Genomic DNA, 23,557 nt, shown 5'->3' on the forward strand with positions numbered 1-23,557 from the left:
CAATGTACAAACAAATAAAGCCACACATACCAAATGCCTTCTTCACTATCCTGTAACTCCACTTCCAAGGAACTATGAACCTACACTCCAAGGTCGCTTTGTTCACAACACTCATCAGGACCTTACCATTAAGTGTATAAATCCTGCCCTGAATTGCCTTTCCGAAATACAGCACCTCACAATTATTTAAATTAAATTCCATCTGCCACTCCTCAGCCCATTGGCCCATCTGATGAAAGTCCCATTGAACTTTGAGGTAACATACCTGGCTGTCCACTACATCTCCAATTTTAGTGTCATCTGCCAATTTACTCACCATACCTCCTATATTCACATCAAAATCATTTATGTAAATGACGAAAAGCAGTGGACAGAGCACTGATCCTTATGATACACCACTGATCACAGGCCTCCAGTCTGAAAAGCAACTCTCCACCACGATCCTCTGTGTTCTACCTTTAAGCCAGTTCTGTATCAAAATGGCCAGTTTCTCCTGTATTCCATGTGATCTAACCTTGCTAACTAGTCTGCCTTGCGGAACCTTGTCGAATGACTTACAGAAATCCATATAGATCACATCCAACGTCCTGCTTTCATCAATCCTGTTTACTACTTTTTCAAAAAAACTCAGTCATGTTATTGAGTTACCATTTCCCAAGCACAAATCCATGTTGACTATCCCTAATCAGTCCTTGCCTTACCAAATACATGTAAATCCCCTTGCAAAGCATCCTCTCAAACAAATTGCACACCATTGATGACAAGCTCATTGGTCTATAGTTCAAGATAATAAAATGTGAGGCTAGATAAACACAGCAGGCCAAGCAGCATCTCAGGAGCACAAAAGCTGACGTTTCGGGCCTAGACCCTTCATCAGAGAGGATGTCTCTGATGAAGGGTCTAGGCCCGAAACGTCAGCTTTTGTGCTGCTGAGATGCTGCTTGGCCTGCTGTGTTCATCCAGCCTCACATTTTATTATCTTGGATTCTCCAGCATCTGCAGTTCCCACCATCTCTGGTCTATAGTTCCCTGACTTTTCCTTACCACTTTTCTCAAATAGTGGCACTACATTGCCCAACCTCCAGTCTTCCCGCACCTCTTCTGTGGCTATCAATGACACAAATACCTCAGCGAGGGGCCCAGCAACCACCTCTGTAGTTTCCCACAAAGTTCTATGGTACACCTGATCCAGTCCCTGCGATTGATTCATGTTTATGTGTTTTAAGACATTCAACACCTCCACTGTAATATGGACATTTTTTGATTTTTCACCAAGTTTTCTAGCTTCCATATCCCTCTGCATAGTAAACATTGATGCAAAATGCTTGTTTAGTATCTTCCCCATCTCTTGCAGTTTCATACATTATGAATGAACGCTTCCTCTGCAAGCCTGCCAAAGTCTCAGGAGAGGAGACTGGGATGGCACAGCCATGTGCAATGAAGACCAGAGATCAGATAATTGGCCAAGTTCACCAGACCAGAGGTCCTGCAGCAAACAAATTCCAACAGCTTCCGCTCATTATTACAGCAACATGTTTCTGCTGGCTTGGTCAAATTCATTGGATAAATGATGGCTGTAAACCCAAAGACTTACTACATGGTGATCAAATCACTAAGTCACATTCTCAACAGGGTCATTTCTCCACTGTATGGAAAGTTATACATGAGAGATGAAGGTGGCAGATATTAACACTGATAACTAGGAAATAGTCACTGATGATCATAAACTCCTGACTGTTGACTGTTCGGTAGCACATTTGAAGACATGAGTGAAAATGAAATGCTCAGCTGGCTGAGAACGGGTCCTGGACACACTAGAGGCCGGTGAATTGCCTAGCCTCTCAGTTGTAGAAGCAGCAGAGCTCCTGAGCTACACTTAACACTGCTTTAAAAAAATGCTGCCACCACAACTCAAACCAAGTCTTACAAAACAGAAGGCTGCAACCACTTGTTTCTGTCAGTTAATAATTTTGTGACTTCAGAATCTTTTATTTACAAACATTGTAGTACCATTGAACTGTCTGCAGGCAGATTTTTCATTAGTTTCTTTTGATGTGTTGAAGGGTTTGTTTTGTTTCCTTTTTAAATGCTTTGATGTGTTTTTCCACTTCTGATTAGGCACTTCCTGTCTTCGTCATGGAGTCATAGCGTAGAGGAACAGATTCTTCGGTCCAACCAGTCCATGTCGACCATAATCCCATGATAAACAAGTCCCACTGGCCTGCTCCTGGCCCATATCCCTCCAAACCCTTCCTGTTCATGTGCTTATCCAAATGTCTCTTAAATGTTGTAACTGTACCCACATCCACAATTTCCACAGAAGGTTCATTCCACTCACGAACCACCTTTCCTTCCCGTGTTTTCTTTTTATCTCCCTCCTTCTAACAGAACCTATAAGCATCCACCTAGCCCTTCTAGTTTGGATCTTAGAGTAGGTTAATAGGTCAGCACAACATCATGAGCCAAAGGGCCTGTACTGTGCTGTTCTGCTCAATGTTCTAAACTGCCACATCATTTTCTAACACTGAAGCTTCCCCGTTGCAAACAAGTTTCTGTCCATAATTTGGATTTACTTGCAATACATCTAGAAATGGACAGTGATCGAAACCAAGGTTAAGAATGGAATTTCCTAAATTTTAATTCTCAATTGCCAAGTGGCTCTTATAGTTGATTCCAGGGGCCTTACAAAGGTTATGTTTAAAATTATACGTAGTCTTGAAAAGCAAGTTCAAACGTATTTGAGGTGATTGAGTCTTGATAAACATAATTTGAAAGGTTGCTTCTGATTCCAAGCAGATTTTCTTTTAATTTAGATGCTGGGCAGACACAATAAAGTGACTTCAAAGTATTGAATTCTATTATAGCATTTCCTGAAGCAGTGAGGTGTGCATTCAGAATGGATTTTACCAGAAATAAAAAGGAAAAGGAAATCTTTTTGAGGGCAATTAAAATTAAAATTTGAAAGTATTTTTTTGGACAGAATAGATTGTTGATAGAAGTTTACAAGAGTATATTCCTCACAGAAAAGAAAATGTATTCAGACAATCAAAATAGTGTATTTGGAAAACAAGGTTCTGGAAAAGGGGACAACTGAAGCATCGAATATTACGATGCATAGTGTCAGCACTGAGTACCATCCACAAGCTGTAATTAATCAAGGCTCGTTCCACAGCACCATCAAAATTCACCAGAACTAGCAAATTCCCCTCCCAGCCAATGCTAGCCCTATCTAAGTCATGTCACCATTCCTTCACTGCTTCTGAGTCAAAATCTCGAAATTCCTTTCCTGATGTGAATATATCTACTCATCACAGATTGCAGTGATCCGAGAAGGCAGCTCACTACGATCTTCTTAAGGGCAATGAAAGGCAGGCAGTAAATGCCAACATAGCCTGTGATGTCTACATTGCATGAATGATTAAAAAAAACATTATTGCCTGTCCTCCACAGTACTGCAGCTTTTACAGGAACCTGTTCAATATCATTTCCACATGCAACACTTTGGTTCACTTTATAAAAACCGAAAGAACTGTGGGTGTTGTGAATCAGGAACAAAAACAAAGTTGCAGGAAAAGCTCAGCAGGTCTAGCAGCACTTGTGAAGGAAAAAGCAGAGTTAATGCTTTGGATCCAGTGACCCTTTGTCAGAACTGGTGGTGGCTAGGGAAATGTCAGTTTATATGCAGAAAAACGGGGAGGGGGATAGGGTAGGAAGTAAACGATAGGATAGAGCCCAAAGAGAGAGGAGTTGGACAGACAAAGAGTTGCTAATGATCAGGTTGGGAGGGTGAGTAATTGTTTTTCGGGACTGTTATTGACTAACAAAACGGGTGTGTAGTGGCAGGCTATGTGGTAACAAGGCCTGGAGTGTGGGGTGGGAGGCTGGGACATGGGAGAGTTTAGGCCCTAAAATTATTCAACTCAGTGTTGAGTCCGGAGGGCTGCAGGGTTCTCAAGCAGAAAATGAGGTGTTGTTCCTCCAGCTTGCGCTGGGCTTTACTGGAACACTGCAGCAAGCCGGAGACAGAGATGTTGGCCAGGGAGCAGGGTGGTGTGTTAAAGTGGCAGGCAACAGGTAGTTCAGGGTCTTTTTTGCGAGATTCACCCAGATTATGCTTCATAGAACATAGAACAGTACAGCACAGCACAGGCCCTTCAGCCCATGATGTTATGCCAACCTATTACCCTACTAAGATCAATCCACCCTGCATACCCTACATTTTACTATCCTACAAGAATTGCTTAAAAGTTTCTAAAGTATCTGACTCTACTACCACTGCTGGCAGCACATTCCACACACCCACAACTCTTTGTTTCTCCAATGTAGGCAAGACCATATTGTGAGCAGCGAATGCGGTAGACTCGATTCTGGGAGGTGCAGGTAAAGTGTTGCTTCACCTGGAAGGTATGTTTGGGACCTTGGATACTGGGGAGGGAGGAGGTAAATGGGCAGGTGTTGCACCTTCGCTGGTTACAGGGGAAGGCGTCGTAGGACTGTGGGGGTCTGTGGGCATGAAGGAATTGTGGACCAGGGTGTCCCGGAACGCGGACAAGGGAGGAGAGGGGAAAATGTGCCTGGTGGTGGCATCTTGCTGGAGGTGGTGGAAATGGGATCTGATGATCTTCTGGACGTGGATGCTGGTGGGATGGTAGAAAAGGAAAAGGGGTACCCTATCTCTGTTGTGGGAGGGAAGAGAAGGGTTGAGGGCGGAATTGCAGGAGATGGGTTGGACCCAATTGAGGACGTTGTCAACAACGGAGCTGGGAAATCCTCTGATGAGAAAGAAGGTGGACATTTCGGAGGATCCCTTGTCAAAGTTGGTAAAGTTGGTCTCATCTGAACATATGTGACAGAGACGGAGGAACTGAGAGAATGGGAGGGAATCTTTGCAGGAAGTGGGATGTGAGGATGAGTAGTCCAGGTAGCTGTGGGAGTCAGTGGGTTTATCGTGGATATTATTGGCGAGTCCATCCCCAGAAATGGAAACAGAAATGTCAAGGAAGGGAAAGGAGGAATCAGAGAGAGACTTTGGTTCATTTTCCCCATTTGTCTTGCATCGAAAGATGCTTCTCTCAGTTTCCAGAGAAATTCTAAATCAAGTATGCAGTAGCAAGGCCCAATTCAATAGTTCTTTCTTCAGGAATCCCCCAAACCTGTGCTTTCAGGCTTTCTATTAGTTCACTGGGAGTTGTCAACATCAGTTCGTTTAACTGCCAGTAATCAGAAAGTAGTCAGCGGTGACAAGATAATTAATCCCTGCAAGAATGAGGAGATCTACTCCAAGCTTCATCTATGGTGTCTCTGTGTCATATGTTGTTATTTGGCTTGAAATTCATAACAAGCATGGCACTGGTCAATGTTCTCCTTAATCTCACTCTTCATGATTGGCCAGTAGGTCATCTCTCATGCCTTTCTCAAACTGGGCTAAATTTCTTGGTTAGCGTGGATGTGCTTCCATATCTGTTCTCATCTCCTCAGGGGCAGTAGGCTTTTATAAAATAGAAGGAGGCCATTAGCTCCATCAGTTCCATCCCTGTCAAAATAATCTAACTACTCTAACTCTAGTTTCAGTTCTTGACTCATAGTCCTGGAGAGTATGGCAACAGAAGTGAATATCTGAATACTCCTTAAATGTTTTGAGAGTTTCTGATTCAATCATCCTTTCAGGTAATGAGCTCCAGACTCCCACCATTCTCCGAGTGAAAAACCAACACCCTACTCCCTATCTATTCTAATAACAATGCGTGTATACTTGATGCTTTCAGGCTGTGCTTTTGTCAATAATACTCCAGCACTTGAAGACATGTATCTTGTAATGGCTGTTTGACTTGAGCTAAATGCTTGACTTTGTCATTTGGTGTCACTGATGTGGAGAAGACTCCCAGATCATGTTGAGCTGTTGCTTCCATTGAATGTGGAAGATTCCTCATGTTCCCATGACCCTGATTTTCATCACTATCAGCTCTGCTCGTGATCGCTTCTCTGAAATGTACACGTGTTTCCCTTGTTTGCAAACCACATCTGGACAATATCCTTACAAATGAAGAAATATTCTTTGCAGACACTTTGGAACAGAGAGAAACAGTTCGAGGAACATATGACTTGGCCAGTCAAATTTTCTCTCTTGCAAATGGGTATTGATTAAAATGCTCACAAAGAGAATAGTCAGTTAGCCTTTGTCTGAGTACAATGTCATTCAGTTTGCATTAATGCCCCAAATGCAAATGTAACTGGTTGTCCTCACTAATTAATGATTGCTACAACTCCTGGCCCACTGGCCTTACTCTGCAATGTGACCCCAGTACTGGCATCGTCACTAATAGTGGTTTGATTATAGTGAAAGTTGCTTCTTGCTCTACATAAAAATATTACTATATCCTTAGCAATGTGTTTACATGGGTGTTCACACTGTCAACTCAAGAACTTTGCGAAATGGTTGATGAATCCAGCATGGGGACAGCTTTGCAGGAAAAGGCTTGGAGGCAGCTTTGCAGAAAACCAAGCAGAGGCTTGGGGACCACTTTGCAGAACACCTATGCTCGGTTTGCAATAAAAAAAACTGCACCTCCCAGTCGCAAACCATTTCAACCCCCCCCCCACCTCCCATTCCTCAGACGACATGTCCATCCTGGGCTTCCTGCAGTGCCATAATGATGCCGCCCGAAGGTTGCAGGAACAGCAATCCATATTCCGCTTGGGAACCCTGCAGCCCAATGGTATCAATGTGGATTTCACAAGCTTCAAAATCTCCCCTCCTCCCACTGCACCCCAAAACCAGCCCAGCTCATCCCCAACTCCCTAACCTGTTCTTCCTCTCACCTATCCCCTCCTCCCACCTCAAGCTGCACCCCCATTTCCTTCCTACTAACCTCATCCGACCCCCTTGAACTGTCTGTCCTCCCTGGACTGACCTATCCCCTCCCTACCTCCCCATCTACACTCACCTCTACTGGCTCCATCCCCACCCCTTTAACTTGTCTGTCCCCCTCTCCACCTATCTTCTCCTCTATCCATCTTCGATCCACCTCCCTCTCTCTCCCTATTTATTTCAGAATCCTCTCCCCCTCCCCTTTTCCTGATGAAGGGTCTAGGCCTGAAATGTCAGCTTTTGTGCTCCTGATATGCTGCTTGGCCTGCTGTGTTCATCCAGTTCCACACTTTGTTATCTCGGATTCTCCAGCATCTGCAGTTCCCATTAGCTTTCTCCAGCAATCATTGTGCTGCTTTCACTGTGTCTCTTTCACAGCTTGCACCTTATCAGGATCTGGGTAAGTTCCTTTCATTGTTGGTACATTAGCCAAGTACTTGACTTTAGGCATCTACAATTACATCCTTTTGTTCAGCCTCAGGTTTATCTTGTGAGCTCCTTCAAGCAGTTGCATTAGATTCTGTCATGGACTGACTTGGTTTCTTTCACTGAATGTCCACATTCACTGATTACTGCAGATTTGAAGACAGGTTATGCTTCAGGAAGATCACTTGTGCTGTCTGCAATCCTATTCTTTTCACAGTTAGGGTAAACTCACCACAGCCCCAGTAGACCATGAGGCTGCTCCCCCTAATACACAGGGGCAACTGGTGGTGCTTTAACCTGAGGGTCACAACATCTCAGGTGAGAGAGGTTGAGTAAGTGGGACCTTCACATTGACCTCAGTCGGTGCAGCAATTGAACTGCGTCGGCATTACTCAACATCACAATGCAGTTATCCAGCCAACTGAACTGAGCCCCCTTCTAATGGAAATGACAAATGATGTATGAAACTATCTTTACCTCCTAAATAGTGCCTAGAACATAGTTGGAAAACTGTTACTTACGTTCAGTTTTACTCAACAATTACGATCCTTCACACAGAAGGAAATACAGCCATTTCCTTCTGCAGACTGTGGCAAAATTTCGGTTATTGACAAGGGGTAGGGAGATCTCTTTGAAGCTTTATTGACAACTCTCAGTTGATAAGAAATGTTCCAAGGAAGGGTCACTTGGCCTGAAATGTTAACTCTGCTCTCTTTTTTAGTTCATTTCAACTTTCTAGGGATTTTATCTCCCCCCATTGTTACCATTTTAATAACGTAACCTGTAGGAGTTGTCAAATTTTTGATTACTCCTATTTTTTCTGCCACTTCTATATTGTCTGTCTTTCAGGCTGGATGTGAGAGCCACTGGAATTACAGCAGACCATTTGGACTGCAGACCACACCTCCCTAGCCCCCCACCCACAATCCTTCCTTAACCAGTTGCATGTGACAAGGTGGCTCATTTCCAACCAATCTGTGTACCTTGGAATTTACCAGCACTTGCACATTTTCATTACGAAGGCTGTAGACAGAGAAAATAGTGGCTAACTTGTCCAAAAAGTTCTGCCTCAGTGCAGGTCATTCTCCAGCTATCATCGGTCTCTCAGCTGGGATGAACTCCAGATCACGTTATGCCTCTATCACATCCCCTTGCGCTCGGACTATATTTCCCCATTGATCGGTACCATATGGTTGAGCCCAATGTTCACAGAGTGAGTTACACCCATTGTCACTATCCACCCGTTTATCTTCTCTAAGTTCAGTTCGAGAGAGACATGATGAGAACTGCAGATGCTGGAGAATCTGAGATCACAAAGTGTGAAGCTGGATGAACACAGCAGACCAAGCAGCATCTCAGGAGCATAAAAGCTGATGTTTCAGGCCTAGACCCTTCAGCAGAAACGTCTAGTCTATGGTCATAAACACTGGCTCTGGTGCACGTATGGTTTCATACCTCATCTTTTGGTCAGTAATTTGCTGCATCTGTTTGCTCAATTTACAGTAGCTACTACCTACAACTATTTTATGAAGTTTACCATCAGGGTCTTTTACACCTTTGGTAGATTCCTTAGGCTCCAGCATGTCTCCATCATCATTGTGACTATCCTTGCAGGAGGGTCAAATTTAAAAATGCCCTAATTTGCACCTATGACCTCATGTCTTTTCCCTATTCCCAAGGCTGCACAGCCCCCCCCCCCCCCCCCCCCCAATCCTGGTCCTGCCTCAAAGCAACTCCTGCCCCTCTCTCACAACGGCTCTTTATCTAGCCACCAGTAATTCTGACCTCCCTCCTTGCTACTGGAGTTAACCCACGTTATGGTTGGTTCTTGTTTCAGCCACTGCCTCCAAATTCAATCCTAGTCAACTGCTAGCCTGGTCACCAGACTACACACTACTCTGGGTGGTGAGCAAAGATAGGCATATGCTGGCCTGCTCATCTAACATTCTGGGCCAAGCAGCTTGCTGCACAAAGGCTTTCCGTGAGCTGGATAGCCACCTTGCAATGCAGACAGGAATCAACAGCATGGCTTCAATTCTTGCACCAACCCAGGTTACCACAAAGAATTCTTCTTCACAACCTCCCACCTGAGGCATGGCGACCCTCAGCTCGAACAATCTCTCTCTCTCTCTCTCTCTCTCTCTAACGAGAGCAAGCACTGCCCTAGGGCCTGTTAAGACTATAGTGACTTTACCTTCACTTTATTCTCAAATGATACTAGAAACAGCCAGTCACTGGATCATACAATAAAAGGTTTATTTACAGATGTAAATGGGGAAGAATGGATCTCCTGGGCACTAACAGAAACTGGAAAAACTCAGCAAGTCTGGTAGCATTTGCAGAGAGAGCTTACTAACCCATTTATCAAAGGGAAGGTCTTCGGGAGTTGGCTTCTTGATCCCAGTTTGGGTTACATTTTACATATCTTTGATCATATTGGTTAATTAAGACAATCGGACTATTGTAGGCTCACAGGCAATAAGACATGCCATAGTACTTGTGATAATGGGAACTGCAGATGCTGGCGAATCCAAGATAATAAAATGTGAGGCTGGATGAACACAGCAGGCCCAGCAGCATCTCAGGAGCACAAAAGCTGACGTTTCGGGCCTAGACCCTTCATCAGAGAGGGCTCTCTGATGAAGGGTCTAGGCCTGAAACGTCAGCTTTTGTGCTCCTGAGATGCTGCTGGGCCTGCTGTGTTCATCCAGCCTCACATTTTATTATGCCATAGTACTTCGCAGGTCTTTATGAAACAAATGAGTCTCTAGCTGACTGTATCCTTGGTAAAACTAACCAATTCTTTCCCAGCATATATGCATACCACATGTATCCTTTGCCAGAAGTTCAAGGTCCTGACAAGGCCCATTTGACAGCACTGTTGTTTTGTGTTTGATCGCCTCCTCCCCACTCATCAGTACTTGTTCTTTTAACCCCATGCCAAACTTATGTACATTTAGCACCATCACAGTTTGTGTGGATGTGCGTGTGAAATAGCTGCACCTCAATGTGTCTATTACCATTAACGCTTAAAGCTAGTACCTAGCATTCACAGTCATTATATTTACACTCCTTCTGCAATACAAGTAAGTTCATTTATTTTGTTCATAAATACCAATGTTCAGATTCAGTGCAGGTTAACTCTTTTACCTCTGGCTGTGTTCTTCAGGCATGTGAGCTGCTCAATATCTGTGCACATTTGTATTCTCCTTCAGGCTTCAAGCACTTTTCTTAAAAATTATATCTTAGTAGGAGGGAGTGACTGCATGCAACTTGTCTGAAGGCTCACAGACGTAAATGTCATAGCACATTTTTGAAAAAAATACATGGAATGACAGCTGACCTCAGGCCACCAGTTTCCATTCAAACATGCATTGTTTATGTACCATAAACAAGGAGACGATGTGCATGAGAGAAGATCATGCAAGCTTATTTAATTAATACACAACACACCAACTATTTCAACCTGCTTCTCTTCATTCTCAACCAATACGGGTTTTTCTATTCATGGACGTGGGCAGCACCAGCTAGGCCAGAATTTATTGTCCATTCCTTCTTGCTCAGAGAGCAGTGAAGAAACAACCACATTGCTGAGGTTCTAGAGTGACATGTCAACCAAACTTCCTTGCCACAGACATCAGTAAAAACTGATTTTAAAAAAAAGCAGCTCTGGTTTAATTCCAGATTTGAGTCCGAATTCCAACGTTATCATCTATCACGGTAAGATTTTCACAAAACAAGATTGGAGTTCTGGACTACTAGTCCTGTGACAAATTAATTTGTGACAAACTAGGAAGCCAGATCAAAACAAATATGAATTTTGGAAAACAGCAAAGAATTTCATCAATGTTGTATCAGTAAAACAATTCTGTTCCAGTACTCACATGAAAAGGAACACTCTTTAGTACGTCAAAATGTTGACTGACCAAATAGCTAACATTTGATTTGCATTAGAGCCCAATTATTATGAAGATAAACCAACCAAGCCATGTGCTGCTTTGGAGACAATGCCACACAATAAATGTAACATTTTCTTTATTGCAATAACGATGTATAAAGTATCATCTTTAATACTTTTAATGTTAAAATAATTAGAAAAGCATTTTCAGTGAATTATAGTACAGTTTATCAAAATGTTTCATTCAGCTTCTTTGGGTTGTTTACCCCCTGGAAAAACATGGTCATGAAATCATTTCCAAACATAGCTTTGTAAAACAATTCTGCAGACGTTTTGTTGTTTAAAAAAGATTGAAATTTACAGCATACAGTGTAGTTTCAAAAGAACCCCTTAAAATAACCAAATTGAATGTATAAAGGAATTGATTTACACAATCATTAGATGAATAAATTAACAGAAAAATAAATCAAAAAAATCAGCAATTTCTCCTAGTCACCCTCTTGCTAATTTCCTGCACAATAAAAAAAAGGTTAAATACATAAGTATTCAGTGTATGGTGCAATTTCACATTTGTGAAGATTACTACTGTGTTTGTGAATTGGTTAGTTTCCAATAATGAACTATAGTAAAGTTTAGCTTTGGCTACAAAACACTTTACAAAAGCAATGAGACCATTTTTGAACATGGGTAAATGTTGCCTACAGCATGGAATGAACACAACACTAGTAACAGCTACTCCACTTGCACAGAAAAGTGATTCCTGTTTGTTATAGGAGTTAGCATGGATTGTTGAATAGTGGCAGTGTAGGATATGTAAGAGACCACGAGAATGCACCCTGCAATTTGTAAGCTACTCTTTCTACATTTCATTGTTTATGCACATATACACAGAGTTCATTTGGTTTTCTTTAAAAATCAATTTTTAGCTGGCTGAAATAAGCAGTACACTGTTTCACAGAAGATTAAACTTGTGTTCTCTAACAGAACTCTACATACTGAGCTTCATTTAATGACACTGTTCAGTATCAGTTATATAGATTTTTTTTAAAAGACATTCATATGAAGGAGGAAGCACAACAGCCTTTTCAAGTTAGAACATTCCTAATAATTGTAAAGAGAAACATATTCTGAAATTACTTTTCAATTTTCTGGTCAGGTTTACACGGTTTCAGTCATATAATAGTGATTCAAATGTCATGCATTTAACTGCAATGGGTAAAGGAATATAGTTTATTTCATATCCACTTGATGCTAGCATATTAATGCGCAAAACTATGAAGAAGCCAAGGTGTGGGACCCCATATCACTTTGGAATAGTGTACACCATTTAAAGTGAAAAACTTCATGTAAAAGTATTTGGCAAATATTTTAAGTGCTAACATTCAAAGAAAATGTTTGAGGATAAGAATCTAAGGTAGCTGTAGCTTATTTTTTTAAAAAAAGATATTATAAGCTAATAATGCAACAATGCTTTTCCACTCAATTCACAATACATCATTTGACTAACATTTTCATGAAGATCCTGACCCTTTAACTTGTGAAATAAAAAGGTGTGGTGAGCAGGTGCACTTTCCAGACTTGAGCCTATTCTACATTTCCACAAGTGTAGAAAAAAAAAAGACTGGTTAAAAATTTGAAAAGCTGACAACTTTTTAAATTTTCCTTTTCAAAGCATTGCTCTGCAGTTAAAAATATGCCAGCATAACAAGGTTCTTGCTTAGGTCTCAATGCTATATTACAACATCTAAGAAACACTTGCATGGGATATATGTAAGCAAGTTAAATTCCCAGATTTTCTTAAAGGAGGGCTCAAGGAGCAGGTTGATGTGTACATGACAATCTTTCTTGGATTGTCTTCACAAACCCTAGCTGATGCCCTGCTATATGTTCAATCTTTTAACTTAAATCACCTGTCCTGATTATAGGCACACTACTGCATACAGCAATCTTTGAAAACAATTACTCCAAAATCACTCCCACTATGCATGTCACAGAATTGGGGGAACTAAAGGATAACAAAGAAGCATTGCCTGTGAACCTCAGCTACTTAAATATCAGAGCTCTTGTGTGTGAAACTTAGACCACGTTATCAACTAATAGCAGCCCTGTGGAAGACCAAAATAGTGAAAGCAGCTTTTCTTTTGTGACAGAAGGTGGAAAATACACCCTCTTTGAGAACTCATTCAATCTAAAGCATTAACTACAATTTATATTAGACCACTTCATTTTACAACCATCATTCAATATACATAAAATAGGGAACCAATGGAATTTGGTAAGCAATTTTCTTTTGGAAGGCACCTCAGTAAGGCTGTAAAGGCTTTTCATATTAATGCAATTTAACTAAGTTATTTCAAAAGAAAAAATATTATTGCTGTTGTTCCAGTAGCAGAAAGAAAAAACTTTCTGTATATAGTCAGAAAAATATGCTTTCATTCAAATCAAACTCAGGCAAATTGATGGGCCATCAGGGTAAAAATCAAGTAGCTCTCGTGATCCTTGAAACTCAAAAAGGTTTCATCCTTTGTGTGCTTATTTTGTTTTTGATCAATGGACATGTGAAACACACTAAATCCCAGGACTCTATCTCCTACTTCCAGCCGCTGCAGTGGCGTTACGAGAACGCTGTCCTGAGCTAGTCATTTAGGAGTAGAAAGTAAGAACACTCTGGTGGTTGCCTCGCACAAGTAAGATCGGTGGTAAATCCTTTGAGAGAGTTTCGATCCAGGCCATGTACAGTGCACTTGATACAGCACCTTTGCGTGCCACCGGTAAACTCCTGCAAAAGAACAAAATTTACCATCAGCGAAGCCCATAATAAATTGTCTGGAAAATATTCTTGCTTGTTGGGCATGTCTGTTGATAATGGTCAAATACTAACTAAAAGGTAATTATGACCTAGTATATTGTTAAAGTCCTCCAGATTCACCTGACAGCAGAAACGGTGATGGCTTTCTACCAAAAATGAAAGGGCTTTTGATTTATGATTATCACATGAACCAAGATACAGTGAAAAGTACTCCTTTGCATGCCAGCCAGATAAATCATACCTTCCTTACTTACATCAGGGTAGCGAGTTTTGGGAAGATTTTTAGCTCAGGTTGAGTTTCTGGATATGAATTTGCTTGCTGAGCTGGAAGGTTAGCTTTCAGACGTTTCGTCACCATTCTAGGTAACATCAGTGAGCCTCCGAAGCGCCGGTGTTATGTCCCACTTTCTATTTATCTGGTTAGGTTTCCTTGGGTTGGTGATGTCATTTCCTACATTGGTGGTGTCATTTCCTGTTCTTTTTCTCAGAGGATGGTAGATGGGCTCCAAATCAATGTGTTTGTTGGAGGAGTTCCGGTTGGAATGCCGTGCTTCTAGGAATTCTCGTGCGTGTCTCTGTTTGGCTTGTCCTAGGATAGATGTGTTGTCCCAATCAAAGTGGTGTCCTTGCTCATCTGTATGTAAGGATACTAGTGATAGTGGGTCATGTTGTTTTGTGGCTAGTTGATGTTCATGTATCCTGGTGGCTTGCTTCCTGCCCGTTTGTCCAATGTAGTGTTTGTCACAGTTCTTGTAAGGTATTTTGTAGATGACGTTCATTTTATTTGTTGTCTGCATAGGGTCTTTTAAGTTCATTAGCTGCTGTTTTAGTGTGTTGTGGGTTTGTGGGCTACCCTGTTGCCACCAAGATACATGAACATCAACTAGCCACAAAGCGACATGACCCACTATCACTCGTATCCTTACATACAGACGTAGAAGGACACCACTTTGATTGGGACAACACATCCATCCTAGGACAAGCCAAACAGAGACACACAGGAATTCCTAGAAGCATGGCATTCCAACCGGAACTCCATCAACAAACACATTGGCTCCAAATCAATCTACCATCCCCTGAGAAAAAGAACAGGAAATGACATCACCAACCCAAGGAAACCTAACCAGATAAATAGAAAGCAGAACATAACACCAGCGTTTCATCGGAGGCTCACTGATGATGTTACCTAGAATGGTGATGAAACGTCTGAAAACTAACCTTCCAGCTCAGCAAGCAAATTTACATCAGGGTAACAGAACAGAATGCAGAATAATGTGTTGTTACGGCAACAGAGGAGATTCAGAGAAAGATTGACATTCACAAGAAGTTTGCTTATAAGTCTGATAACAGCAGGAAAGAAGCTGTTCTTGAATCCATTGGGATGTGTTTTCAAAATTTTCTATCTTCTGCCCAATGGAAGAGGGTGGAAGAGAGTATATCTGGGGTTGGAGGGGTCTTTGATTTATGGGGCCTGATTTCCTGAGATAACAGGAAGTGCAGATGGATTTGATGGCAAGGAGGCTGGTTTGGTTGATGGGTTGGGCTGCATTCACAACTCTCCAGTTTCTTGGGTAGTGTCCTAGAGTAGAACAATGAACAGGGTGGGAGGTGGTTAGGGAATCTCATCGAAACACAGTACAGAGAGACAGAGTGGCCATGGAGAAGATATTTCCACCAGTTGGAGAGACTGGAATCTGAGGACACAGCTCAGAGTGAAGGGTCTATCCTTTAGAATTGAGATGAGGAGGAATTTCTTCAGCCACAGGGTAGTGACTTTGTAGAACTCATTGCCACAGAGGGCTGTGGAGGGCATGTCAGAGTGTATTTAAAATAGACAGATAGATAAGTTCTTGATTGGTAAAAGGATCATGAGTTCTGGGGAGGTAGCAGGAGAACAGGGTTGAGAACCACATCAGCTGTGACTGAATGACAGAGCAGATGCAATGGGCTGAATGGGCCAATTCTGCCCCTATATAATAAAACTAAAAGATACTGGTAGTGTTTGCTTTCTCAGCTCACCCATTTCTGAAACCTACATTCATGATACCTATTCATTCTTGGCTGTTCTCCCAAGTTCTACCCTCTACAAAACTGAGGTAATCAGAAAGTACTACAACCTGTACAATAACATGCACTATGTCCCATTCCTCGTGGCTCAAGCAGTGCTTCATTTTAACATCCTGGCTTTCAAATCCCTCCATGACCTCACCTTGCCCATCACAGTAATCTTTTCAAACCCCACAGCCCATCAAAAAAAATCCTCCTGGCTGGCTTCCTGAACATCTGATTTTTGTTACTCTCTCACTTGTGGCCATTCCTTTAGATGGAGTATCCTCCCTAAATCTCAGGTCTCTCTACCCCACTCACTAGAGTTACTTTTGGGTCAAATATCCAGAAGTGCCCTTTGTGGCTTGCTGTTTTATTTTCTGATGCTCCTGAGAACTGCCTGGAATGACTTATTAAATATTAAGCAGCTGAAGCTAAATCCAAAGCAAGTAAAAGGGATGGATCTTGCACTAAAATTGAGAAAATTTGAGAAGAGCAGGAAGCAGCTTGGAAGGTTAGAGGGTGAAGTGAGATTAATGATCAGGGATGTCACAGAACAAAAGCTAGAGTGGTAATGGTTTTCTTGAGATCTACAGTATGGAAACAGGCCCGTCGGTCCTACTTGCCCATGCTGCCCAATTTTCACAATTAACCTAGTCCCATTTGTCTGCATTTGGCCCATACCGCTTCATACCTATCTCATCAATGTACCTCTCTAAATGTTTCTTAAAATGAAGAAATTATACTGGCTTCCACCACTAATTCAGGTACCTGTTCCATTCACTCACCACCCTCTGTGAACCAACCACCCCTCTGGACACTTTTGTACCTCTCCCTTTTCATCTTAAACCTATGCCCTCCAGTTTTAGGCTCCCCTACCACAGAGGAAAAGCTGTCAACTATCTACCTTATCTATGCCTCTCATTTTATATAGCTGAGCTCACCCCCCAGTCTTCTATGGTTCAGGGAATAACGTCCTAGCCTGTCCAGCTGTTCCTCATAACTCAAGCCTTCCAGTCCAGGTAGCATGCTAGTAAATGATTTCTGCACTCTCTTTCTACAGTAGGGTGACCAGAACTGCATGCAGTATCCCGAATGTGGCCACACCAACATCTTGTACAGCTGCAACAAGATGTCCCAACCCTGTACTCCATACTCCAACCAATGAAAGCTAGAAGCCGAATGCTTCCTTCACCACCCTGTCCACCTGTGACTCCACTTTTTAGGAGCTGTGAACCTCTAACCCTGGTTCCCTTTGTTCTAGAACACTCCCCAGAGCCCTATCATTGGCTGTGTTAAGTCCTGCCCTGGCTTGCCTTACCAGAACGGAACACCTCACATTTATCTGAATTTTAAGGATGTATCAATGAAGATGGACAAGGGAGAGCCAGTGGATGTAGTGGACCTGGGCTTTTAGAAAGCCTTTGATAAAGTCCCACATAGGAGATTGGTGAGCAAAAATTAGGGCACATGGTATTGGGGGCAAAATACTGGCTTGGATTGAAAATTGGCTGGCTGACAGGAAGCAAAGAGTAATGATAAACGGGTCCCTTTTGGAATGGCAGGCAGTGACCAGTGGGGTACTGCAAGGTTTGGTGCTGGGACTGCAGCTGCTTACAATATACATTAATGATATAGACAAAAGGCATTAGAAGTAATATTAGCAAATTTGCTGATGACACAAAGCTGGGTGGCAGTGTGAAATGTGAGGAGGATATTATGAGAATACAGGGTGACTTCAACAGGCTAGAGGAGTGGACGGATGCATGGCAAATGCAGTTTAATTTAGATAAATGTGTGGTTATCCACTTTGGTGGCAAGAACAGGAAGGCAGATTACTATCTCAATGGAGTCAGTGAGCTAAAGGGTAAGTACGAGAGCTAGGTGTTCTTGTACATCAGTCAAAGCAAGCATGCAGGTACAACAGGCAGTGAAGAAAGCTAATGGTATGCTGGCCTTCATAACAAGAGGAATTGAGTATAGGAGCAAAGAGGTCCTTCTGCAGCTGTACAGGACCCTGGTGAGACCGCACCTGGAGTATTGTGTGCAATTTTGGTCTCCAAATTTGAGGAAGGACTTTCTGGCTATTGAGGGAGTGCAGCGTAGGTTCCCGAGGTCAATTCCCGGAATGGCAGGACTATCATATGTTGAAAGATTGGAGCGACTGGGCTTGTATACACTGGAGTTTAGAAGGATGAGAGGGGATCTGATTGAGGCGTATAAAATTAAGGGATTGGACACTCTGGAGACAGGAAGCATGTTTCCACTGATGGGGAGTCCAGAACCAGAGGACACAGTTTAAAAATAAAGGGTAGGCCACTTCAAACAGAATTGAGGAGAAACTTCTTCACCCAGAGAGTGGTGGATATATGGAATGCTCTGTCCCAGAAGGCAGTGGAGGACAACTCTCTGGATGCTTTCAAGAAAGATATATATAGAGCTCTTAAAGATAGTGGAATCAAGGGTTATGGGGATAAGGCAGGAACAGGATACTGATGGTGGATGATCAGCCACGATCATAATGAATGGCCTACTCTTGTATCTATTGTCTATAAACCCCATCTGCCATTCTTCAGCCCACTGGCCCAAGATATCACTGCATTTGCAGATAACCTTCTTCACTGTCCACTGAACCACCAATCCTGGTGTCATCCACAAAATTACTAACCAACCATCCCTCCTAAATTCTCACCTAAATTGTTTACACAGTTGGTTCTGCTACAACACGATAATTGCACTCCTGTGTGACATCATGTTTACTGAAAATCATTCTATAGGAATAACAGGGCCTATAGCAAACCACCAAAGAGAAAAAATCACAAATCTCAAAAATTATTCAAAACCCTAAAACAAAGGATAGCACAATTTGAATAGGTTTTTAATTCATATTTAATAATGAAATAAAAATAAATTTAACACTTCACCTTGAGAAACTGTCAAGATGACTTGATGGGGGAGGAGGTTGTACCGTACCTCTCTGAGCACTTCACAACAAAGCCCGCAAAATGATTGTGAGATGCCAGCGTGGTCCAGGGAATAACGTCCCAGCTTGTCCAACTGTCAGTGCCAACATTGTACATATTCACAACAAATGCCGTGAAACTAACATGTGACATCAGTGCCAGGAGGACTCTGCGCTGATGTGTTGGCTTTCACGCAATTCTAAGTTCACATTTTAGATATAGGAGTTCCCATATTTACCAGTTCTGAGTTTATGAGTTTATTGATTTAGGAGTTCTGAGGAAGGGTCACCAGACCTAAAAAGTGTTAACTGGTTTTTCCTTCACAGATGCTGCCAGATCTGCAGAGCTTTTCCAGCAGCTTAGTTTTTGTCCCATATTTACTAGTTGCGTTATAGCCAATTCACATTGCCAGAACACGTGTTATGGCAGAACCGACTGTACAAGTGACCTACAACACTGAGCATAGCACTGAGCTCTGGCACACTGCCGGTCACAGGCCTCCAAGTCTGAAAAACAACCCTTGGCCTTCGACTGTCAAGCCAATTTTGTACCCAACTGGCTAGCTACTTGTGGATCCCATGAGATTTAATCTTACTCAACTTACCACGAGGTAACCTGTCAAAGACCTTGCTAAAGTCCTTGTAGACAACATCTATTGCACTGCTCTCATCTACTTTCTTGGTCACTCCTTCAAAAAACTCAAATTCATGAGACACACCATTTCCCATATTGAGTCCTTGCCCCTCCAAATGCTTATAGATCCTGGTGTCTGGAGAATCCCCTCCAGCAACAACACCCACCACAGAAGTTAAACTCTGTTGTTCCCAAGCATTTCCCTGCAGCCTTGCTTAAATAATGGGAAAACATTATCTACCCTCCAATCTTTGGGCACTTCACCCATGGCTGTTGATGATACAAATCTCTCTCCTAGGGGCCCCACAATTTCCTCAGTAGCTTTCCACAAGGTTATAGGATACATTTTGTCAGATTCCAGGGATTTATCTACCTTAATGCATTTTAAGGCTTCCAGCACTACTACTACAGCAATGTGGATACGCTTCAAGGACACCACTATTTATTTTCCAAGCTCCCTAACGTCCGTACCTTTCTCAATGGTAAATACTTGTAATATTAATTTAGGATTCCACACTTTCCTTGTGGCTCTGCGTGTAGATGACCTTGTTAATCTTTAAGAGGCCCTATTCTCTGCCTAGTAATTCTGTTGCACTTTATGTACTTGTAGAACGCATTTGGATTCTCCTTTACTTAATCTGCCAGAGCCATCTCACGCCTCCTCTTAGCCCTGCTGATTTCTCGCTTAAGTGTACTCCAATATCTTCTACACAAGAAAGTCACTTGATCCCAGCTGCCTATACATGTCACAGGCCTCCTCCTTCAAGAGGAGGGCCTTGATAACTTTCCTGTCAGACGCACCCTTCACTCTAACAGGAACACGCTGGTGCTAAACCCTCTAATTCGCTTTTGACAGCCTCCCACTTACCAGGTGTCTTTTTGCCAGCAAATCACCTCCTTCAATTAACTTTTCCAAGTTCCTGTCTAACACTATCTAAATTGGCCTTGCCCCAGTTTAGAAATTTAACTCGTGGATCATACCTATCCTCTTTCATAGTTATTTTATAAACTAATGGAACTATAGTTACTGATCCCAAAGTGCTCGCTGACTGACACTTCTGTCATTTGCCCCACTTTATTTCCCAACAGAACAATTTCTGCCCCTTCTCTAGTAAGGCTATCTACATACTGCATAAGAAATTCTTTCCATACACATTTCAATTCTCTGATCCAAGCCCTTAACACTACGGCAGTCCCGGTCAGTGTTAGGAAAGTTAAATTTCCCGAATATTACAACTATTATTCTTGCAGCTATCTGCGACCTCTTTACATATTTGCTCCTCAATCTCCCACTGACGATTGGGAGGCCTATCAATATGATCTCCCCCTTTTTATTTCTCAGTTCTACCCATCCAGACTCAGTGAACAAACCCTTAAGATTGTCTTCTCTCAGTACCACAGTGATATTCACCCTAATCAAAAACACAACTCATCCACCTTTCTTGCCTCCCCTTTTATCCTTCCATCAGCATATCTACCCTGGAACATTGAGCTGCCAGCCATGTTTCTGCAATATCCATAATATTCCAGTCCCACATACACATCCATGCCCCAAGTTTATTTACCTGACTTGCCAGGTCTCTGGGATCGAAATAAATGCCATTTAACCCAGACTTCCCTTACTTTTTGCCTGCCCCATCTAGTACTGGGATTATCAACACTGTCTTTATGCTTTAACTCATTCTCATTAAGCTCTGTACTGTTCTCAACCTTCTCTTTCATCGCCCTACTGTTTTGGATCCCACCGACCTCCCAGGCTAGTTTAAACCTTACCATGTGGACCTAGCAAATCTCCTCACTAGGATATTGGTCCTCCTCCAGTTCAGATACAACCCATTCCTCTTGAACAGGTCGCCTCTGCCCCAGAATAGACCCCAATGATCCAAGAATCTGAATCCCTGTCCCCACACCAGCTCTCAAGCCAACTACTCATCTGCTAAATAGATAATAACAGGAAGGTAAAATGAAGCAAAATAAACATTGGGGGAAGCATGGAAAACAGCAATCATGGTCTGAAGTTGTTAGAGTCAACGTGCAGTCCTGAAGGTTGCAAAGTGCACACCAGAAAATGATGAGCTGTTCCTCCCAGGAAAAAAAAACACTTGTGCTAGGCTTTTCTGTAACACAGCAGACTGAAGACTAAGATAACGAAATGTGAGGCCAGATGAACACAGCAGGCCCAGCAGCATCTCAGGAGCACAGAAGCTGACGTTTCGGGCCTAGACCCTTCAGAGAGGGGGATGTGGTGAGGGTTCTGGAATAAATAGGGAGAGGGGGAGGTGGACCGAAGATGGAGAGAAAAGAAGATAGGTGGAGAGGAGAGTATAGGTGGGGAGGTAGGGAGGGGATAGGTCAGTCCGGGGAAGATGGGCAGGTCAAGGAGGTGGGATGAGGTTAGTAGGTAGGAGATGGAGGTGCGGGTTGGGGTGGGAGGAAGGGATGGGTGAGAGGAAGAACAGGTTAGGGAGGCAGAGACAGGTTGGACTGGTTTTGGGTTGCAGTGGGTGGGGTGGGGGGTGGGGGGGGGGGGGGGGGGAAGAGCTGGGCTGGTTGTGTGGTGCAGTGGGGGGAGGGGACGAACTGGGCTGGCTTTGGGATGCGGTGGGGGGGGGGGGAAAGAAGGGGAGATTTTGAAGCTGGAGAAGTGCAAGCTGCACCTCCATCTCCTACCTACTAACCTTATCCCACCTCCTTGACCTGTCAGTCTTCCCTGGACTGACCTATCCCCTCCCTACCTCCCCACCTATCTTCTTTTCTCTCCATCTTCGGTCCGCCTCCCCCTCTCTCCCTGTTTATTCCAGAACCCTCACCCCATCCCCCTCTCTGAAGAAGGGTCTAGGCCCGAAACGTCAGCTTTTGTGCTCCTGAGATGCTGCTGGGCCTGCTGTGTTCATCCAGCCTCACATTTCGTTATCTTGGATTCTCCGGCATCTGCAGTTCCCATTAAGACTGAAGACTAATGTGAGCACACAAGAGCAAGGTGGTGCATCAGAATGGCAACAGACTGGAAAGTCAGGATCATATTTGAAAAGTGAATGGGAATATTTTGTAAAGTGGTCACCCCGCCTGAAGGTGGTACCCACATTGTAGAGAGAACCTCTTTGGTCAGAAGCAGATGCAATGGACCAGATTGAAAGAATCATAAATAAATCATTGCCTCGCCTGGCAGGAGAGCATGAGGGGCCTTGGACAATCTCTGTCCAACAACACTGACTTTCTCAGTCATTGTTTTTATTTCGGCTTCCTAACACCCAGTTTTGTTTTCATTTGTAATAGATTATTTTGCAAAGTACTAACCTTAAGGAGATTTCAGAGTTTGGTTACTCAGATGAAACATTAAACGTTGATCAGAAACATTTGGTCATGAATCCTCTCTTGACTGTATTAACAGCATTTCAGGTACCACTGTTACACACATCATGAAATACTTTAATGGAAAATGAAAAATAACAAAGTTCTCATGCTTCCCCATTCTGCTGGTTTATTAAAGATTTAATTAAAAGTTATTTTGTAAATTCATTTTGTGCACATTGGAACTGCACCCCAACCAGCCCAACTTGGAGGGCATTTTGGGCCAATGTTTTAATTGTTGAAAGTGAAAACACTGCACCCACGTAAAAATATCTTGTAGGTTGAAAAATGCTGGAGGAATATCATTCCTGAAGGCAAAATGGATTCTCAACTCTCAAAAAAATGGAAATTTGCTAACATCTAATTGCAAAAACAAAACAAAGCTGTAGAGAAAGGACAAGTAAGTGGAAGAAGCACAGTTGGTCTTGCAGGAACCCAGCAGGGAGCGTGCTACAACAATTCAACGAAACCCTTCCCAGACTTGGGTCAAATTTTTGAAGAGGCAGCAGAATCAAAGGACTTGAATTTACATAGTGCCTTTCTTGACCATCCAAAGTGGTTTT

General features: G+C 42.7%; 1 protein-coding gene across 2 annotated transcripts in view; it reads right to left on the reverse strand.

The window, feature by feature from the left end:
- Positions 1-11,348: 11,348 nt before the first annotated feature.
- Positions 11,349-23,557, reverse strand: part of LOC125450110 (solute carrier family 12 member 2) — a 142,089-nt gene continuing 129,880 nt past the window's right edge. For both annotated transcript variants that reach the window (XM_059642703.1, XM_059642698.1), the window contains one exon: positions 11,349-13,971. In XM_059642703.1, coding sequence (XP_059498686.1) covers positions 13,836-13,971 — 136 coding nt within the window. In that variant the 3' untranslated portion in view covers positions 11,349-13,835. The remainder of the gene's footprint in view (positions 13,972-23,557) is intronic.

Source organism: Stegostoma tigrinum, chromosome 3, assembly GCF_030684315.1.
Source record: "Stegostoma tigrinum isolate sSteTig4 chromosome 3, sSteTig4.hap1, whole genome shotgun sequence".
NCBI classification, from domain to species: domain Eukaryota; kingdom Metazoa; phylum Chordata; class Chondrichthyes; order Orectolobiformes; family Stegostomatidae; genus Stegostoma; species Stegostoma tigrinum.